This window comes from Staurois parvus, unplaced genomic scaffold, assembly GCF_062004578.1.
Source record: "Staurois parvus isolate SC_StPar_1 unplaced genomic scaffold, SC_StPar_1.0 ptg000154l, whole genome shotgun sequence".
Taxonomy (NCBI): Eukaryota; Metazoa; Chordata; class Amphibia; order Anura; family Ranidae; genus Staurois; species Staurois parvus.
The window spans coordinates 9,072,487-9,094,758 of NW_028317950.1; the positions used below are offsets into that span (position 1 = coordinate 9,072,487).

At 42.6% G+C, this 22,272-nt stretch overlaps 1 protein-coding gene across 4 annotated transcripts in view; it reads left to right on the plus strand.

Annotated features, from left to right (window-relative positions):
- The window catches only part of PNPLA7 (patatin like domain 7, lysophospholipase), a 346,161-nt gene that overhangs the window by 71,834 nt on the left and 252,055 nt on the right, over positions 1-22,272 (plus strand). For all 4 annotated transcript variants that reach the window (XM_089675020.1, XM_089675022.1, XM_089675023.1 and 1 more), the window contains 3 exons: positions 686-769; positions 2,817-2,914; positions 7,844-8,002. In XM_089675020.1, the coding sequence (XP_089531146.1) occupies positions 686-769; positions 2,817-2,914; positions 7,844-8,002 (341 nt within the window). The remainder of the gene's footprint in view (positions 1-685; positions 770-2,816; positions 2,915-7,843; positions 8,003-22,272) is intronic.

A 22,272-nucleotide genomic window follows, 5' to 3' on the forward strand; every position in this document is an offset into this window, starting at 1 on the left:
GATGGCAGCTTCCGTGGCTGAAAAGAATATGTGGGATTATTTCCGATTTATACCCCGGGCCCGGGTACATCGGGGGCGACTTGGCATGTGATTTGCATGCTATGCAACTTGGAAATTGTATGCCAAGTTGCACCCTATTGTTTGCTAGTAGATCGTTCATATCGGTGCGTTCCGACTTGGTCGGAGCCGCACTGATTAATAAAGTAGTACATGCACTACTTTTGTTGCGACTTGTATAGACATCTGTGTCAGATGTCTTGCAAATCGCAACTGAAATCAGCAGGTCACCCAATTTTGAAATCGTGTGACTTCACTGTAAGTCGCACGATTTCAAAATTGGCTTTGATGTGACCAGGGGCTTAAATGGTTTTATATGTAAAATCGTTTGCTTTTATAACCGTTTTGGGTCATATTTGTGTTTTTTTTCAACAACTGTTTTATTATTTTTTTTACTTTTAATGTGAAATGTTTTCACTATATCTTCAGCAAATACACAGTTAATTTATTATTTTATTTTAATGCTTACCTTTATATTTCAGTTTGAGGTGTCTTTCAGATTTCTTTCTGCTTGCTGTTCCATGTTGTGAGCATCGAGATACTCACATACTTGTTTTTAGAAACAATATATCTTCTGTATTCATTGCTCAAATCTAACCTTACAAATCTCATATTTTTCTGCATTCAGACCCCAGTAAATTCTCAGCCTGTGACGGCTCCGGTACAGGTCATCGGAGAAGTCGCTCTTCTTCAAGTCTAGCTGAAATCCCAGGTAAGCTAAGGTGCCAGAATGTAAAGAGATGGGTTTAGACAGTGCATATTAGTGCTTTATTTTAGTGGTATTAGTTGCTGCTTAAAAGGTTTTAGAATTAAACCTCTTATCTAGAAGGGTTCAGACCTGAAACTTTCCACCCTGAAAAAGGTCAAGTGCAGTTTTGTCCACACTGGGGCGTGTTGACAAATCATTCAAATTAATACGCTTCTTTAACACAGTGCACTTCAACATACAGTGTAACTCATGTTAACATGCATGCGTTAATACAATGGACAAGTTTGACCTGGCTCTGAGAAAATTTTAGGCTGCCTTTACAATATTGTGTTAATGTGAATTGCATTATGGCAGCCCTTTTAATTTGGCTTGGGCTCTCCGTGCTCCACAACACACCCAAATATGCACATGGCCTTTTTTTCAATGCAGTGCACCACAATGTATAGCGTGTGTGTTGTGATGTGCTGCATTCTGGATGCATTGCCCAATACCTAATAATGTGTCAGGGTTCCATTCACAATGAAAAGCACTGCCGTTTACTACGCTTCAAGGGATGCGGTGGTAACATTGCAGCAATACACATTAAAACACGCATTTTAGCAAACCTTCCTCTACGCAACAGTCTGAAAGGGCCCTCTGGGGCTTCTTTTTTAATACAGTACATTACTGCATGGGTGTTAAAGAAATGCAGTCACACTGAAAAAGTGACAGTTTCTATGGAAAGCCCATGGACCCACTGATACTTATCTCTCAAGCAATCCTCTGCTTCTGCTTCTAGCTTAGCCAATGCAATAAATCGCTGTATTTGCGTATAGGAAAGCATGTGACCTCCTTATTTGACAGTACTGATCTTCAATACGAGCTGACGGGTATTTTGATGGTGACTGTGACTGGAGAAGGCACAACGGGAGATCACTGGAGAGAAGTTCTGCTTTAAGTACTCCTTCCCTGCCACATTTGGCATGCAATTTAATATCTTTTGGATAAACATTTATGCAACTATCACAGGACATAGAAAATCATCAGCACTGTCTTTTTATATTCAGTCCTGTGCTTTTATGAAAAATATACTGTTTGGGGGGGTATTTTACTTTAAGTGAAAAATAAGGAAAAATTGCAGGTGGAGGTGAAAAACATGAATTCCTCTCAACTAAACATAATCCTTTTGTTGTTTTAGTATACACAACACAAGACTAAGTCATTTCTTCCTTGACTTTAAAGCTCTGTAAATTTTCCTAGATTCCTCTCTAGACACCAATGGCTAGCATCCCTTCTGGGTAGTTTGCAGAAGTAGCACTTTGCCATTTTATTTCCAGGCTATCTCTTAGCATATACAAGTTCTACAAGTCACTGAACGTATGCTTTCTACCTCGCTCATTTGATCTGTATGGAGCCACCTCCCCCCACCCACAGTGATTAATTAGAAAGCATCTGATTTTTCCATCACCCACTGTTTCACCGCCCCAGAAACCCCTATTTATAGCTCTTTGTGTTAGATTAATTAGCACTTTTCTGGTACAGAGCATGTGAGTAGAGCACTCTGTGTCTCTTACCAGCAGTGGCATAGACTGAAAAGGATTTTTCCTTGCTCAGAAGTCTGCTTTGCCAGTATAATATAGAGGTAGGCTAGGCTGTGCAATGCCTTGGCCCAATGCTCATTGTTGCAGTGAAACTACAAGTCCCCGCATGCCTTTCTTACTATATACACAACCATTTTCTTTTGTCTTTCTCCCTAAATTCAACAGTGTGTCACAATCGGTGAACAGACAGTTTCTTTTTGGGAGACAAGATATTACTATATGTATAGTAAAAATGAATGTTTAGTGTTTTCTGTGAATGGAGGCAGAACAGTTAAAAGGCAGGATCCTCATCATCTATTCACAGAACACACCGCTGTGTGGGTCTTTAATAGTAGGAGTTCTGTGAATGGCTAGAAGGAGGTAGACACGCAGAACATATTTTATCAGTAACAGAGGTCCTATAAGTAACACTTAGAGTCCTGTGTTACCCAGTTCTTTATTTATTTCTATATTTATTTCTAAATTACCAGAGAGCCCCAAAGCAGCTAAATCTGACATGGACATGGCATACGAGAGAGCTAGAGTGAGCCTTACGCCTGATGACTTTCCTCCCAGCCCAATGAATAAGGTATGTAAAAGTCGAGTTTGGACTTGTAAGATGGAAACATGGTATGAGGAGCTGTGATGCTGCCAGTACTGTGTAAATTGGGGTACAGAAGAGTCTGTTCAAAGTACATTGGAAAATATCACATCCTTCACAAAGGCAAGTCCTAACCTGCTTTGGCTGGAACACATTCTTTGTTGAGAAGTCCGGTCTTATGGAAAAAGATGACATAAAGCACACCTCTACTCAAATCTTAACATATAGTTATGTTCACATTTTTTCTGGTGAAATTACTTCCTTCTGTTCCCTCCAGTGCTGCTCACATACGACCAAAGGAGTTGATCTTCTCTAACCCGATCCACACTTGCCGATGTATTGCAGTGTTGTCAACACTCATTGTTAGTGTTTGGCCCACATAAAAAAATAAATGATTTATAGCTTTATTTCTTTTGCTGTTAGAAAGTGTGGTCATGTGATATACTGCACTTGCTTCACACCGCACTGTGAGATAAAGGGGCGGATCAATGCAGAAAGCCTAATCCAGGGGTGCTCAACATGTGGCCCTTGGAGCCCTCTAATGTGGCCCTGGACCTCAAACCAGGGAAGTGCATGCATGGGGTCGGCAACTCTTTGATTATGATCTGGGCTTGCTGACCTGACCATCTCAGAGCAAACTGCTCTTTTACATTTGCAGTTTGGGGGGCAATTAAACTCTACAGTTGAGATGTGCTTTTACCACCCAGCCCCAAACAATGGTGCAGTGTGAGGAGTTGCAATGGTGACCCTGTCCCATGCTCCAGGAGGCCCGCGCAGCCTCCCTCTCACATTCTGTTTTCCTCCTGCAACGGCTAAAAGCTAGTTTCTCCTCCTCTACCTCCCACTGGCATTCAGTGGCTGCAGGAGGAAATGTTCATTATGCTATTTAAAATAAAATACATTTGAAGTTCTGAACCATTTCATTTCACTGTGGCCTGCAACTGGTTACCAAATCACTTAAATGACCCTGTCTCCTCAAAATGGTTGAGCACCCCTGGCCTAATCAGTGGTCGTGTGTAACAATAAATAGATAAATATCTATCTATCTGGTGGAGAGATGGTGAGAAGGAATATATGTCACCTTCTGCCATCTATTTGTGCCCCTCTTCAGCCCACTGCTCAGATGCCTTCACCCCTGCCTGTCTTTTTCTCCCCACAGCCAGCTCTGCTATGATTCTTGTCCCTGTCCACTAGCTGCAGCTTGGCTAATAGAAGTAAAATGGGTATCACTGCCAGAGCCAAGCCTATTGCCCAGCAATTGCCACGGTAGCAGAACAAGGGAAGAGTGCCAGCTGCAGAGATAAAGGCAGGTATCCCAAGAGTGATGGATGTGGGGGAGCAGAAGAGACAGGTGGGTGTGAAATCGCTAATGGTGAGGAGGGAGAGACCGCAAAGGAGGAGTGTCAGGCTTCTGTCATTTAATCCTGTGGAGCCAACCCTCAATCTGACGAAGAGAGGCACGTGGGGCTGCTTCTCAGAGGTAAGGCAAGATCAACTACTTTAGGGGAAGCTGCTGCTGAGCATGTGCAATCAGAGTGGCAACTCTGCAGCCTGAGGATCGGGCTGCTTTAGGGTTGCCACTAACAAAGTGGCAGTCCGTGGATACAGCAGGATCAACCAGCCTTTCTAACAAGGAAAAGTTAAATGCTGGAAAGCTTTTGCACATAGTTTTGGAATACAAAAAAGAAAAGTTAAAAGTAATATACACAAAAAATTTAAGGGTTTAATGACCATTTAAGTTGCTGTCATTGGTTTTTGGGGCTTAGGGAAGGAAAGCAGATGATGAAGTGAAGCAAAAAGAGATCGCACCAACCTTGCGCATTACCTCAGTAAATTATGATTATATTGAATAAAAAATATGTATACTCACAAACAAGGAAGTATAACAAGCATAAACAGATCCTCAAAGGAAATTGAAGTGTAGAGCCAGTGTGAGTCATATCATGAGGGTAGAGTCTCAAAGTGAGACTGACGCATTTGAAGGGGGACCCTTCTTCATCAGAGCTCTGATGAAGCAAAGCAGATCTCAGTGTGGGAGCCAAAGTCAAAGCCGGTGTACAGCATAATGCTGGAGATCATGGGGATCAAAGGAGGATTTTGAAGCTTTTACACTATTCTCAAGCACACAGTGCTGCTGTTCGATTTTAGGAATAAAAGCCACATGGATATAACAGGTTCATTTTCAAAGGGGAATCAATTTAAATGTTAAATACGTATTTGCGAAATACTTTCATTATTTGCTAATGTTTAAGAACAAAACCTTCTATTTGTCCTTTTTAATTTTATGTGTGCACATGTGGGAAGTCGTATTTGCCATGCAGGCTCTGTTCCCCGCTTAGTAGGGTTGCACAATGATAAAGCTTTAGGGCTCATTCACATGGGTGCACAGGCCTGTACAACATACAAGAGCTGTGTGTTAATGCATTTGAAGCAGCCTGGAGCTACATGCAGGCAGCCTATGTTAGTCAATGGACTCACCCACACATTAAAGTTTGACAGGCATGCAGGGGCTAGTGCACTGCCCTTAAAGCTGACAGTTTGTGTTCAGGACCTGCACCCGTCCCTGTATATCTGTCAAACTCAGATGTACATAAAGCCTGTACGTCTCCAGTGACTAACATAGGCTGCCTGCACACTGCTCCATATGCAAGAACAAACTGCTCTTGCACTCTGCATGGGCCTCTGAACTTTTGAATGAACCCTAAAGGGTTCCATTCTCTCAGTGGATATCAATCAATTTATTGATTACTGAGGTTTGTGCTCACTGAAGGCACTGTTCTCCTATTCATAGCCTTCTTTCTAAGCAGCAATTTTGCATATACAGTATACTGACTCATGGCCACTAGAGGGAGAATCTACAAACTGGTAAAATAATTGTCCTCATTAAAATATGGAAGAGCAAGCAAGTAGAAAAGTCACGTCAACAATTACTTCTATAAACAGATTTAATAACACCATGCACTTACTGAAAAGCACCACCGTTTCTTTTTAAACAACCCTCCTGTGCCCAAATTCTGAAGTACACCTGTGATGAAAGAAATAGGAATTTGCTGACAGAATACTGATGTCAAAGAACAGATTAATTGCATTAGTTCCGAAAAGAAAATGAATATATATATTTCCAGCTGGCAACTTGCAGAGGGGTCTTTGGGGAGGAATGATGACGTCCAACTGAATTCATGCGTCACATTGGTAACATCTGTGCCTTTCCTTATTCACATGGTCTAAAATCTCTGGGGAGCCCAGAATTTTTCTGATCTGTAAAGATGAGTCTGCTTGCCTGATCTGCAGTCCGCCTCAGGGCTCAGCTCAATAATGTGGCTGTACTAATGTACTCATTGGGGCTGATTGAATACAAATATGCATGCTTTTCAGAATACCTCTCGGCCAGTCTACACTGAACACTTACAACATTTCAAACTATATTTATAAGCCTCACTGAGGCAGTAGAAGGGTTCAGGAAGACCTTAAAGCCCAACTCCAGCCAAATTGTTGTGGGTTATGATATAGTTTGGAAGGGTTAACTCCTGATTTTTTTTTTTTTTTTTATTGATTGCTATCTGTGAAGGAGATTTAGCTCTCACTTCCTGTTCAGATGACATTCTGACTCAAAGGGCGTCAACAGGACAGGAATCAAGAAGTTTCTGCAAGCAGGACAGAAAATGCAGTAAAAACCTGACAGAGTTTCTAACCCTTCCCCAAAAGACATTTTAGCAAATTTCTTCTATTGTATACATTATATAATTTTCTAATATTTGTTAGATTTATCTTTGTAAACATTTTCAAGTTTTTATGAACCCTGATTTAAAGTGGTTGTAAAGCCTAAACATTTTTTTACCTTATTGCATTCTTCACCCCCCCTTATACTTACCTGAGCCCTCGCTCGATCCAGAGCAGTGCCTGTCTGCAGGCTCTCTCCTCTTCTTCATGCTCTCACAGGCTTGACGGTGGCGGAGAGCATCAGGAGTCATTGGTTCCCGATGCTGTCAGTCCAATTCTGTGACTGGGGGGCGGGCCTGAACCTTGCTGTCTCTGCCAATGGACAAAGACAGTGAGGCTCAAGATCAAGCACGCAGATGTACTACGATAGAATGCGGAGGAGAAGCCAGGAGTGCAAGGGGGGATCTGAGAAGAGGAGGTTCAGGGCCGCTGTTAAGTATAAACCTGTTTGTTATTTGTGACTTTAGAATCACATTGATACTATTTGAGAGCAGAGATTGGACTACATATTATAGCCCCTGAACTGCATTGGATCACCTCTATAAACACAAATACCAGTTTCGCCTTTCATTCATCTTTCAGCAATAAAAATCTGACAGAGGTTTAACCCTTGCTCAGTGTATCAAAACTAAAAATAAATAAATAAATATTGGACTTTAGCTGTGCAAATAAGACATGAACTTCTGGAGGATCCCACATCTGGAGAGAGAGGGAACTATTTTGTACGGAAATAGGTTTTTCTAAGATTGGATAATGCTGGGAAGGGATACGACACTTGTCAGGTTTTTAATGTTGCTTGTGTCCCTGTAACACAGATCTCCCCTTTTGCAAGCATTGTCACTGGGAAGGAAACTGAAGAAAATGTCATGGTTGTCAGCAGAACAAAATAGTCTTCGAAAGGGGACATCTGTTCTGATGACAGCTGTCAAAGGTGGAATTTGCAATCACATTCGGGAGATTTTCTTGTCACATCTCTGGGACATGGAGTGAAGGAAAAGCTCCTCGACAGGGACACTTGTGGCCGAAGGAGCTAGGCAGAAATTCTAATGCTGTCAAAAACGAAAAGAAAATATTTTGCCTGAAGTACCATTTTGAGGTTCACTTTAGTACTGATGTCTCCCAGCAGGCTTGTTTTCTAAACGATTGTAATTAGAACTTAACCACTACTGCTACCATAATGGCCTTTAATTCTTGCAGCCTATCCTGAAGAAATCTGTGACAGTGACGGAAACCCCTTCTGCTGTCTATCATTACAAGGAGGAAGATCTAGTTATCCCAGAATTTAGTGTCAATAGGCATCTGAATGCTGTGTTTGAGGCTGCTAAAAAGGACCTTTCATCTCTGATAAAGCTTAAGGTAAGTTTATTTCACAGAGAGTTGCTTTCTAAAATATGCTGGGCTGTGTTAAAGGAAGGCCAGCAGAGGGTGCTGCTGAGCTGTTCTAATGTATGAAGCTTTATATGATATTCATGGCTCCACGGCTCAGGAAAGTGTTCAGCAGACCATTCTATGTTTTCTATTCAGATCCAGATTTTGTACTTCTTTTACTCAGTCATATGACTAGTGCACTGGCCTTTGATACACATGGTTTTTAAATGACAAACTCACTCTTCAGTCTAGAGAAGTTCATGCTGTATAGCTTTTGCTGAGATTGGCTCAGAGAGATGATGATTCAGATCTGGGTGAATTTTGGAGGCAGCCCTTTGGTGGCATATAGTAGTTATGGACTGAAAGTATATGTAAACCCTCACCTAGTAAAACAACCCATTCAGTTTAAAAAGAAATAAAAGGCAAAACATTTGTGTACGTACAGTGGGGAAAATAATTATTTGATCCCCCGCAGATTTTGTAAGTTTGCCTACTTGCAAAGAAATGAAGGGTCTATCATTTTTATCATAGGTGTATTTTAAATGATAGAGACAGAATATCAGCCAAACATCCAGAAAAAAACATTCAACAAATGTTATAAATTGAGTTGCAGTTCAGTGAGTAAAATTAGTATTTGATCCCCTACCAACCAACAATAATTCTGGCTCCCACGGACTGGCTATGTGCTCATGTGGTACACAGGTCAGTCCTGTCAATTTAAGAAGGTGCTCCTAACCATAACTCATTATGTGTATAAAAGACACCTGTCTACAGAATCTCTTTCTTCCAGTCAAAGGAAGGAGACAACTGTTGGAGCGAATATTCACAAATGAAAGAAATACAAACTAACCATCAATCTCCCTCAGTCTGGAGCTCCATGCAAGATTTTGCCTCATGGGGTAAGGATGATCATGAGAAAAGTGAGGGATCAGCTCAGGACTACACGGGAGGAGCTTGTGAATGATCTCAAGGCAGTTGGGACCACAGTCACTAAACAAACCATTGGTAACACAATACGCCGCCATGGATTGAAATCTTTCAGAGCCCAAAAGGTCCCCCTCCTTGCCAATGAACATATAAATGATTCAGAGAAGGATTGGGAGAAAGTGCTGTGGTCAGATGAGACCAAAATTGAGCTATTTGGCATTAACTCGACTCGCCGTGTTTGGAGGATGAAGAAAAATGCTGACTATAACCCTAAGAATACCTACAGTCAAGCACGGAAGTGGGAATAATATGCTTTGGGGCTGTTTCCCTGCTAAAGGTACAGGCTGACTTTGTCTTATGGCCAATGGACTGGGCCATGTATTGTAAAATCTTGGATGAGAACCTTCTTCCCTCAGCCAGAACACTGAAGATGGGTCGTGGATGAGTCTTCCAGCATGACAATTACCCAAAACATACTGCCAAGGCAACAAAGGATTGGCTCAAGAAGAAGCACATTAAGGTCATGGAGTGGCCTAGCTAGTCTCCAGACCTTAATCCTATAGAAAATGTATGGAGGGAGCTGAAACGTTAAGTTGCCAAGCGACAGCCAAGAAAGCTTTGTGATTTAGAGAAGATCTGTAAAGAAGAGTGGACCAAAATCCCTCCTGAGATGTGTGCAAACCTGGTAACCAACTACAGGAAACTTCTTACCTGTGTGCTTGCTAACAAGGGTTTCTCCTTCAAGTACTAACTCCTGTTATGCTTGGAGATCAAATACTTATTTTACTCACTGAACTGCAACTCAATTTATAACATTTGTATCATGTGTTTTTTCTGGATTTTTGGTTGATATTCTGTCTATATCATTTAAAATATACCTATGATAAAAATTATAGTTTTTTAATTTCTTTGTAAATGGGCAAACTTAAAAAAATCTGCAGGGGATCAAATAATTATTTTCCCCACTGTATAAAAATAACATTTTCAATACCTTTTTCCCCCATTTTTATAAGTGATCACATACTCTCTGTTCTCAGCTGGATAAGGATCTTTGAGAGCTGGGGAGGAGAAACAGCAGAACACTGTTCTTGCTAGTGAATGGCTGGGCGGGGGGGGGGGGGGGGGGGGGCGTGTCAGTAAATGTCTGATCATTGGAAGAGAGCAGGCTGCGTTCTCAGCACAGCTAGACAACCGACCACACTGTGCTCTCATGCCTAATGTGGTCAGTTTTTAATAGGAAAGCAGGGAGACTGGCAGGAACACCAGGGATTTCACACAAAGGAAGCAATATAAAGAAAATGTGATATTTTTTAATACAAGTACATGGTACACCAGGCACATATCAGAAATATGAAATGTTGGGTTTACATATTCTTTAAGTGCCTGTAAGGGCTACTGCTGATCTTAGATGCATGTTGGATGTTTGCCGATTCAATTTGTTCATGTGTAATGTTTGCTGTCATTATTTTTGAGATACTTCTACTAGATGTATTAAGGGCAACCTGTTCTGAGAGAACTATGTAGACTACCATTGGTGACCTGAACTTAGTAGGCCCAGAGCTGCAAAGCTTACCATCTGGCTTAAAAACCTAAAGTATTTTGCCAGTAAAGATGGAATGCTGACCTGCTTATCTGTGTCAGGTCAGTGATTCGAAAAGTATCAAAGTCATTAAATTAATGATGGCTAGGTAGCTAGAATTGGCAGGTTCTGTACTGAACAGCATATGGAGACTGTTAGTACTGACTATACTGAGAATGTTATCTGCCTGGCTGTCTTGCTAATTCCTTAACCACATCCGCTTTCACACCTGTTCACCCCCTATGGACCAGAGCAATTTTTACTTTCCTGATATGGACCTGTTTATTCGGCAATAACTTTGTCATTACTTAAGATAACAATCCTTTAGATTGTAAGCTCCACGAGCAGGGCCCTCACATTCCTTCTGCACTGAAATGTATTGTAATTGTACTTTCTCCCTTTGTGTTATAAAGCACTGTGCAAACTGTTTGAGCTATATAAATCCTGTATGATAATAATAATAAATGTTGTTGTTTTTTAAGTACAAACAAGGCTTTATTTTCGTTGTCTTGCAACAATGATTTTTGTTTCACAATCTTTAGACAATTAAACATAACGAAACTAAACAAAATGCACTTTTCATTTTTTTGAGCAGTGTGAGTATAATAATACTGTTACTGCACATAAAAAGTTCTGTAATTTGTCCTGTTTGCAATGCTTTGTACCAGATCCATCATTTTTGTGTCCCTTTAACATTATTTTACAACTAAAGAAAAGTGGTGTTTTTTTTGTTTTTCAATTTTGTGCTTTTTCAATGTGAAATGCGTAAATTTATGATAAAGGTGTACAAATATTAATGAACAAAGCAAACAAAAAAAAGTTTAAATCTTATTAGTTAATAAAACAGAGACAAAATAAGCTTTTTTTTTTTTTTTTTTTTTTTACTTAGGTTGCTTTTACTGACTTTATCTACAGATCGAAGTTCATCCCTTAGTGCCTGGTCACACCCATGTGATTTTATGTGATTTCAGGTGCAATTTGGCAATTGAAATCGCACCTGAAATCGCATCTAATGAATGTGAATGTCAGTGTCTTAACATTTGCAATTTGCTGAGGTGATATCTAAAGTATTTCTTGCATTAATTTTTCTGCAGTTTAGTTGCGATTTCACATAGATAGAATATAATGGAAATCGCACTGAAAATTTCAAGAAATCTTTGAAAATCTTCATTTTGACATGTAGATCAGGGGTAGGCAACCTTTTGAGCATTGTGTGCCGAAAAATGTTTTCAAAGAAATTGAGAGAGCTGGTAGTATAAAAAAAAGTCAACTTAACACTCTCAATCACAAAAACACATTTTTTTTAAGGAAATGCTGTAAATGACTTGAATACTAGTAAGAAATGAATATTGAACTTTGCCTCTTCACCCCTCAGACCACCCCAATTCCTGCACCTTCACACTATAAATCACCTCAATTCATGCACCATCAGACCTCAGATCAGCCACAATTCCTGCATCTTCACACCTCAGATCGACCCAATTCCTGCAACTTCACACCTCAGATCACCACAATTTCTGCACCTTCACACCATAGATCAACCTCAATTGCACCATCAGACCTCAGACCTGCACCATCAGACCTCAGATCAGCCCAATTCATTCACGTCCCCACCTAAGGTCCATTCGAATTCTTGCAACTTCACACCTCAAATCAGCCCCAATTCCTACACCTTCACACTTTAGAACAGTCCAATTCCTGCACCTTCACACCTCAGACATTCTCAATTCCTGCACCTTCACACTTCAGACCTTCTCAATTCCTGCACCTTCACACCTCAGACCTTCTCAATTCCTGCACCTTTACACCTCAGACCTTCTCAATTCCTGCACCTTCACGCCTCAGACCTTCTCAATTCCTGCACCTTCACACCTCAGACCTTCTCAATTCCTGCACCACCAGACCTCAAATCACCCCAATTTCTGCACCTTCACAGCTTAAATCCGACCCCATTTCTGCACCACTACACCTTAGACCAGACCCAATTTCTGCACCCTCGGATCTCAAGTAAGCGCAATTCCTGCACCTTCACACTGCACCTTCACACCTCAGATCACCCTATTTCCTTCACCATCACACCTCATATCATCCCCAATTCCTGCACCATCACACCTCAGATCACCATAATTCCTCCATGTTACCACCTCTGATCACCCCAATTCTTACATCTTCACACCTCAGATCATCTGCAATTCCTCCACTTCCTGCATCTCTAAATTAGTGGTTCCCATGAAAAATGAAAGCAGGCTACTTGGGGCATCTGACTCTGGGAGCCTGTGTGATGAGGGGGTGCAGTATAAAATGTCAGGGGGCAAAGGATTGATTGGTCAGCAGGGCAAAGGTTAGTGTCAGCACTTTGTAGGGCAGCAGAGCAGAGGATGGGAGGTCAGAAGGGGAGTGTACAGGGGTCAGCAAAACAGAGGACAGGGTCCAGCAGGGTGGACAACAGGGGTTAGCAGGGCAGAGGACAGGAGTTGGTAGGGTAGAGGACAGGGGGCCAGCAGGATAGTGGACAGCGGTTAGCGGTGCAGGGGACAGGGGTTAGCAGGGCAGATGATGGGGTCAGCAGGGCACAAGATAGGGGTCAGCAGGGAAAAAAACAAAGGTCAGTAGGGCATAGCACAGGGGTAAGTAGGATGGATGGGGTCAACAGGGCATAGGGAAGGAGTTAGTAAGGGCAGAGGAAGGGGTCAGCAGGAAAAAGCAGGGCATAGGACAAGGTCAGCAAGGCAGAGGGCAGGGGTCAGTAGGACATAGTTCGTGGTCCACAGGGCATAGGTTGGGGTCTACAGTGCACAGGATGGGGTCCACAGGGTAGAGGACACGGGTCACTAGGACATAGGATTGGGTCAGCAGGGCACAGGATAGGGTCCACAGGATAGAGAACAGAGGTCACCAGGACATAGGATAGGGTCCACAGGACAGGGATTGCAGGGTAGAGGACAGTGGTCATTATGACATAGGATGAGGTCAGCAGGGCATAGGATGGGGTCCACAGAGTAGAGGACATGGGTAAATAGGGCAAAGGATGGGGTCTGCATTGCAGAGGATGGGGTCCGCAGGGTAGAGGAAAGGGGTCACTAGGACATAGGATGGGTCCGCAAGGCACAGAACAGGGTCCGCATGGTAGAGGGCAGGGGTCAGTGGGACATAGGACAGGGTTTAACAGGTCAGGGAATGGGGTTACTGGTGGCAGGACACTCAACAGAGCTGCTCCTTCCCACACTGCACACAACTAAGTTCAGATTGTTTACAAACACATCCTAGATCTGCACAATGTGACTATAACTAGCTGTTGTAGCTGTGCTGCTTTTCTGATTTGAGAACTACAACAGCCAGCTACAGTCACACTGTGCAGATCGAGGATGTGTTTGTAAAACAATTTGGTGTCAGCTGTGTGCAGTGTGGGACGGAGCAGCTCCACTACATGTCCATTGAAGAGGATGAGTGGAGGAGGAGCTTACCAACCTGTGCAGACTCAGCTTCCATAGGAGGAGGGGATCGCACTGTGCTCACCACTCAACACTGCTTCAGTGTCATACAGGCAAGCAGAGTGAGGTGGGTGAGCTATGAGCTGGGAAAGAACCGATCGTGTTAACCCCTCAAAAGTAGCTGCAACCACTGGACGACTTTGTTGATGTGGGAGGTGGGTGTCCCAGGCTTCCCTCACGTGCCATCACAAATACAGCTTAATGGGGTTGCCGACCCCTGCTGTAGATGAATAAACAGAATAGATACAAATGTAACACAATGTTACTTTGTATCTTTCTGTATTCGCAGCTGAGCAGTGTTGTTGATAAACATTGTCAGATTGCTTTTTTTTCAGACAGCTCCACTTGCCAGGACCTTCTTTGTGTGCACAGCTGTCATTAATCAGAGCTGAATTGCCCTGTACAGGGACAGTGGAGGTCCTGGCAGCAGGGCAGGACTGGATGTTCCACACACGTCCTGTGTACAATGATGACAGTTTTTTGGGCAGAGTCTGCAACTGGTTAAATTCAGTGCTTTCTAAATCACCATACTGGAAAAAACATACCATTGATTTAAAAAAATTAAAACATATGTTGGATTTCTGTGCTATTCTTGTAAATGGAAGGGTAGTAAAAAATAAATAGGGAGGACAGCTGGTCAGCCTAGGTAATCTGTCAAACTCGTTTGACTAGCTGGCCTCCAGTGGCCTACTTTTTATGAATGTGCTGAAAAATGCAGGCCGTGTTGTGTCGTAAACTGGAGGTTATAGCGATCACCATTCTTCATTATAAATCGGTCCCCTGAGTTTTGTTATCTGTTAGACGCCTTATTTCACTTTGAATACTGTCACAGGAAAGTGCTGACTGACACAGCGCTTCTAAAGGTAACACCTACTGCTTGTCTGATATGCCTTCTAATGCAGGGCTTAACAAATTAGCTGTGAGTCTATGAGCCAGCTAAAAATGTTATGAGCCTTTTTTTTTTTTTTTTTTAGCGTACCTTGGGTTGTCAGGACCCGGGGGCAAGGCAACTTTTGGGCATCAAGCTTCACGTGATCTGATTTGCTGTGCATCAATCATGGCAAAATAATGACACCTGAACTTGTGTTTTGCAATCACATCAATTTTGCCACGATTCCAAAAGCCAAGATGTGGATGGAGCTGCCCTGGTTCACACATATGCAATTCTTGATGAGTTTTCTAACTCACAGATTTGCATGACAGGCTAGATATTATGTGTTCCTAATGAGGTGGTTCACACATGAAATCCAAACGCATTGTGTTTTGAGTGCCACTACGAAAAGGGTCTTCTGCGAGTTTGTAACGGTGCTTTCTAGAGTCACAAGTGATAGAGCAGAGTGACATGCGGAGATCATATAGGATTGCTATTGACAGGAGTTTTTGCCTTGAAGTCAATGGGAGACATTTTTGCCTTAAAGTCGATTGGTAGGCGTTTTTGCCTTAAAGTCGATGGGAGGCGTTTTTGCCTTAAAGTCGATTGGTAGGAGTTTTTGCCTTAAAGTCGATTGGTAGGCGTTTTTGCCTTAAAGTCGATGGGAGGCGTTTTTGCCTTAAAGTCGATGGGAGGCGTTTTTGCCTTAAAGTCGACTGGGAGGCGTTTTTGCCTTAAAGTTGATGGGAAGTGTTTTTGCATTAAAGTCAATGAAAGGAAGTTTGTGAACCTAGGTGCCAGGACGCAATCTCTAGTTGCCGTGGCGGCCTGGCGCCTGGGATTTGTCAAGCCCTGTTCTAATGTGACTCGCTTTCGCATCCATGTTTGTGAGTGTATTTCTGTAGCTCATAATTGATACTGTGTTTCTGTTATCCCCCCCCCCCCCCAGTGTATTTTATTAGTTTCCTGGGGGAGCAGTATCTGGCTGACTGCCTTCTTGTTCAATGGTGACAAGTTTAAAAAACGTCAAATTCCTATTCCTTGCGATTATTGTGAAGTCTGCAGTTATGTCAGCCAAAATCTGACTCCAAATCACTTTTAGCACTTTATCAGTAATCAGACAGACTTGCCATGCTACAGAGCGTGACGAAGGAAGAAATGGCACTGTGAGCTTTTGATTAATGTTATCCAGGCTACGGGATCTTGTAGCAGACAGATCAATACATATTGATTCATACACACTACAGGATGAACATTATAAGAGGAAACAAAGGTTTATTTTTTATTTTTTGTAATCTTTGATGGAATGGGTAACATTTGGTAATGTCAGGCAGGTGCATTGATGTAAATAGTGACACTGGAGCAGGATTGTAGTAATCAATAAAGAATTGAGGAGGCAGTTGGTCCCAGCATCCAGCTGAGAAATGAGTTTTCTCATTAGTGGCAGCCAGGACAGGTCCTCTTTCCTTTTATTAAACTCCCTGTGAAAGCTGAGGCACAAATCTATTTTCCCCTCACCTAGCACATTCTTAGTACTGCACACTGAATCTTACATGCATTGCTTGCTGAGTTTAGTTAAATCAGCAGAAAACAGTGTTCAGGTCTAAAGACACATAAGAACTACAAAGCACAAGTGTATGTCAGCTCTTACTGTTCTAATTTATTTTTCATTTTTGCACATTTTTTGAAGCTCTATATAGATTTTTATTCCCTATTTGATGTTTTGAGTGATTTCCCTTCCCTGCATGTTTAATAGTGGAACTCCAGACTTTTTTAAGAGTAAGATGCTCTGTAAGGTTTTTATTGGTCCTAACAGGAATTGAGGATAAGGCCCCAACTGTGAGGACCTGGATCTGAACCCGGGACCTTTGTTGTGTAACTTTTCTTGCTGAGCCATCTGAGATACTGGACAGCTCCCTTTGGATCCGTTAGACAATCATGCCTTGTACCTTGTTTTTTGTGAACCTTGAACTCTTAGCTCCTCCCATTAACTTCCTGATTTAAGCCATGTCTCTGCATTTCTTGTTTGCCAGATTATTGTGCTCTCTCCATCCAATGTCTTGCTCTTGTCACTCCTGCTTCCGTCCATATCTTCTCTACCACTTGTTACCGAACGTTGGCATGTTCCTCACCTACACTTTTGCTTGATCCCTACCTGCTATATTTGCTGCTGGACCCTGGTTTGCATACCTCCAGGTGGGGTGATTATGGGGACTGCAACCTGGTACAAGCTTGCAGCAAAACCCATCTCCACCATCAGGAGCTCTGGTGACTACCGTTCAGTACTTAGACCTCACACCTCAGGTGAGCCTGTGTCCTCTGCCAGGGTGACCTGCTTGTATACGTGTCCTGCTGGCCAGTGGGGGCCTCTCTACAGCTATAGCTACTGGACTCTGAACCTGACTGCAGACCGTGGCACCCACTGTAGGTGGAAATCCCCAGTTTCTGCTGGGAGAGGTGTCCCCAGTGGGAAGTTTCCTTCTGTGACAAGTGATTGAGGCAGGGAAATCTCACCGACTTGAATATAGACAGTTCTTGTATTTCTTTACCACTAATGCTCTGAATTTGAACTCTGAAGCAAATCCACTTCCTGCTGTTTAACAGTCCAACAAAGCCTTTATTGGCCAGTACGTTAAAGCGGAGCGCCACCCTAAAGGTGAAGTTCCACTTTAAGCCTTTGTCCCCCGCTCCCCATTAAGGATTGCCACCTTTGGGGAGCGGGGTGGGAGGGGGTACCCAAATTTGGCAGGTACCCACTTCCGCTGCAGTTGCCTAGGCAATCAGAAGCAGAAGTCATCCTCCCCCACTCCCTACCCTTAGTCTTCTGGAATACATGACAGGTCCCAGAAGACTACAGGGCCATTCACAAAGCTCAGCGCTTCTCGCGCATTCGCAGTGGGCACCCGGCTGTGAAGCCACAAGCTGTCACAGCCAGTTGCCCACACTGAAGATGCCACGCCAGGGAGAGGGTAAGGACACAGCTGGACCGAGTGAAAGGTAAGTGACTGTATTTTAAAAGTAAGCAGCTACAGTTTTTGTACCTGCTGATCTTTATTTTTTTTTTCAGGTGGAGCTTTAAATCAGGAGTGTGGTGGCTTTAAATAAAATCGTAAATAATATTTCTATAGAAGGCTTTGCTGACATTGAGATGATGTAATTCGTTTTCTGCAGGATAAGGGAAGCATTGACGCAGTCTCCTTGTACCTAGTGATGAGACTGCAACATTGTAACTTTGTGTCATGTATCAATGTGGAAGAGGCTACAGCAGAGGGCTGGTCTGTTTCAGAGATTGATGAACACAGACAAGAACTGCATAGATGCCTGGATTTACATGATTTTGATACATGAGTCCAGGAAGTAAATGACTACTGTGGATGATGCCTGAACAAAAGCTGTTACCATTCTTCTGTTGAGAAAAAAAAGCATTTGAAGACAGTATAAAGGGGAATGCCTGTAAGAGGTAAAAAAAATACCTTTGAAGTGTTATTGTTCTGTCTTCGCTATATGCTACTCTGTGAACAGAACAAAACACACATTAATTAGCATTCATGCTCTTTACTTGAAAATATAAGTCCAGTTTAATGTAAAGGATGTTATTAGGTTCACTGGTCCTTTAAAATACAACCCTGTAGCTCTTATAGAGTTAATCGACCAAATAAAACCTCTTTTCGAACAATCCATTGTTAATTATGTTTTCTGTCCATTTTGTTGACAAGCTAGCCAGTCGTTCCATACATGGATTATTTTGCCACTCACAGTCTATATTTTGCTGGTTTACCTTTTTTGCTGTTCTGTGCTCTTATACAGTATAAATGTTGGTGGGGTTTTCTTAAAGCGAATCTGTACACTGTCCATTCAGGGCACAGTTATAGTGGTCAGTTTAAAGCTTGTTCCCCAGACCTCTGCAATGTTGCTGTGTAAATTCCAACCCAAGTTGTTTTAACTTGTTTTTATGATCAATAAAAACTGACCTTCTTGAAGAATCCACTTGGAAGCACTTTATTGAATATGTGCCTCTGCTGAACACACATTGGTTCCGTTTTGGGGCCTCATTCTTTTTACAATTGTTCACTGGACCTGATCGCAATCTGCACATTGCAAGATTTTCTGGAGAACCCAGACAAGCATTGAGTGTGACCACCCATATTCTTTGTGGAGACATATTCTCCATTTGTGCTAAAATATGTTGCTTTACCCTAGGATGGGTATCTAGCAACCTTCTGAATGTGGGTATATGCTTACTATACGTTTTGCTATACTTTTCACATATGTACAACTGAAGACTATTCTTAGAAGAATTAGGTTTTTGTCCCTGTTTTACTTGTCATCTGGAGTATAAACTGCAGTTTATACTATGTTAAAGCGTCTCCTTCTGCCCCATGTGACAGCACTCGATCTTAGCAGATGGCCACACCAGAACAAAAATTTGAATTGTGGGGAGACAAGCGGAGAGTCACATGTGTCTTCATATCTGAAAGTACTGGAGTATGTGCTCATTACCCTCCCTTCACTTAAAGTATGTCACGCACACTCCACTCCTCACAAGACCTCCTTCTCTCTAGTTCCCTGGTCTCCTCCTCCCATGCCCGCCTCCAGGACTTCTCCAGGGTGTCACACATCCTCTGGAACTCCCTGCCCCAACCCATCAGATTATCACCTACTCTCCTCTCCTTTAGGCACACCCTGAAAACCCATCTCTTCAGGGAAGCCTACCTCACCCCCTGCTAACTTGCCGACCTCCTCCACTCTTCCTACCACTCCATCCCCCACAGCTTTCTCCTCCTGTGCCACCATCCCCTCCCTCCTAGATTGTAAGCTCGAAAGAGCAGGGCCCTCGATCCCGTCATGTTTTGCATTGTATTGTATTGTTATTGTTCTGTCCCCCATTGTAATGTACAGCGCTGAGCGAACTATTGGCGCTTTATAAATACTGTATAATAATAATAAAAAAAAGGCCTCTTTCACAATAGCGGTCCTATTGAGTCTGCCTGTCTGTTTTTCAAGCGAACCCATTCCCCTCTATGGAGTGTGTCGGGTGTAAACAGACATGTGTCCGTTTTACACCTGCTTACATCAAATCCGATCCAATCCATTAAAAACAGATGAATGGGAATCTGTTCCCCTTTTCGTATAACGGATCAGATTTTATTTTTTATTTATTTTTATTTATTTCAGGCACTTATATAGCGCCATCAATTTATGCAGCGCTTTACATATATATTGTACATTCACATCGGTCCCTAACCCTCAAGGGGTGTACAATCTAAGGTCCCTAACTCACATTCATACATACACATACTAGGGCCAATTTAGACAGGATCCAATTAACCTACCAGCATGTCTTTGGAGTGTGGGAGGAAGCCAGAGTACCTGGAGGAAACCCACGCAGGCACAGGGAGAACATGCAAACTCCAGGCAGGTGGTGCCATGGCTGGGATTTGAACCAATGACCCTAGTACTGCCAGGCGGAAGTGCTAACCATTTAGGCACTGTGCTGCCCAATTGGATTGGATGGCAGTTGGGTGTAAACGGACAAGCAGTCCATTTACATCTGACCACCTATAGAGGAGAATGGGCTGTGCCTGTGTCCGCTCTGTGTAAGAGTAGCAGACAAGGATCAACCATCCAGCTGCTCAGCGGGGATCAGCAAGACAGATCCTCTGCTGAGCAAGCGGATTCCTGGTGAAGTCCACCCTGTGAGAAAAGGGGCCTAAGGCTCTAGCACAAGCTTCATAGAGTACATAAAAAGCTTCCTTTACTTTCCCTGACAAAGCTACCCCCCATTTGTGTCTCACACACTCTCCCTCTGAGACACTGCAGATAACAGTGGGAGGGTTTCAGCAACATAGACAGTGCTTTCAATCCAGAAAGCAGTGGGTGGCACTGGGTGTGGCCAGTTGCTGATTGACACGTTACAGTTTTGTCAATTTAAAGTGACATTGCTGCTAACCAGGATCTCTGCAACATTATCTCATTCCTCTGTAGTGCAAGCAGGCACAGCTTGAGAGTAGTAACTACTCTTAGTTCAAAAGCAGTGCAGAATTGTTATCACCCCATCACAGGAAGCGGCATTAGGTGGGTCTGGTGAAAGCTATACGTGCTGCTACACTTTTAATGGTGGAGCATTTTTTTTAATTAATGGGAGGCCATAGTTCTACTTTAAGTGCATGGAATGGGCATAGTACAGGTTCCCTTTAAAAGAAAGATAATGTGTGAAGCAAGAGTGATCAGTTCTAATTTTTCCTTATGTGAAAAGTTATCTTCATACATGGCAGCTCCGACAGTTTTATCTTTCAGACAGGGAGAAAATTATGGCACTCTTCAGTATAAACATCTGTTAAAGTGTTGTAGCATGAAGCAATGACAGATGCCTGGAGTGGCTTATGGAAATTAATTTTTTTTTCTACAAAAGATCTTTCAGTTAACACACAACATTGCAATCACATATGATGGTTTAGGAACACAACAGATCCACCAACTTTTACCTTGAGATAACAATGTCAAGTATCCCCAAAATGAAGCCCTTTGATTGCCTTTATCTGGATCTCGTGGCATTTTCTTCTCCCATTGACCGCAGCAATGAGAAACTGTACCTTCTACTGTCACAAACAATAAAGCATAATTCCTCCCACTGACACCAAAATGGGCCACTGCAGGCTCAGTTCCTTCAAGAGCAGAGTCACTGTTACTCCTGTGCCTGCCCCTCCCCTCCTTCTGACCATTCACAGAAGCCTTTGTACTATGTGAACTCATTCACAAAATACAAAGGCTTCTGTGAATGGGCAGTAGACGGAAGGGGCAGGCATAGTTGCTCTGTGTGCTGCTGTCCTCTCACAGCCAGTGTGTATCCCCTGCGAGTGCAATAAATCTGTCACTTATAAATAATAGAGAAAGCTCCCAGAGGGGAAATACACCTAATTGGACTTAACTCAAAGAGGTCCTGCACTTTTTGCAAAGTTGCTGAATTCCTGTAATTCAGCTTAAATCAATTAATCACCACTTGACAGCTATAAAGATCAGTCAGTCAGGAAAGAACAATCAGCACCTCTTGATTGGCTGCAGTTCCAGAAATTATGAATGGTTACAGCGACAGACTACACTGACTACACAGCTGACTGGTGCTGATTAACTCATGTCAGCTGTCATTTCTACTGTCTGGCACCGCTGTGCAGAAGATCGATTCTGGCAGGGGAGTTGTGGGACGGTGCTCAAATCGGTGGCACTGTGTGTATCAAAATGCAGGGCAGTCATGTAGAATCTGGGACTGTTGAGAAGTGTGTTGTTCTCATACCAGTCCTCCCTAAAAAAAAAATTTTCATAGCATTATAAGTGAGTTTAAAGCCATTGTAAAGTATTTTATGAACTAAAAGCACTGCTTCAAGTGTACATC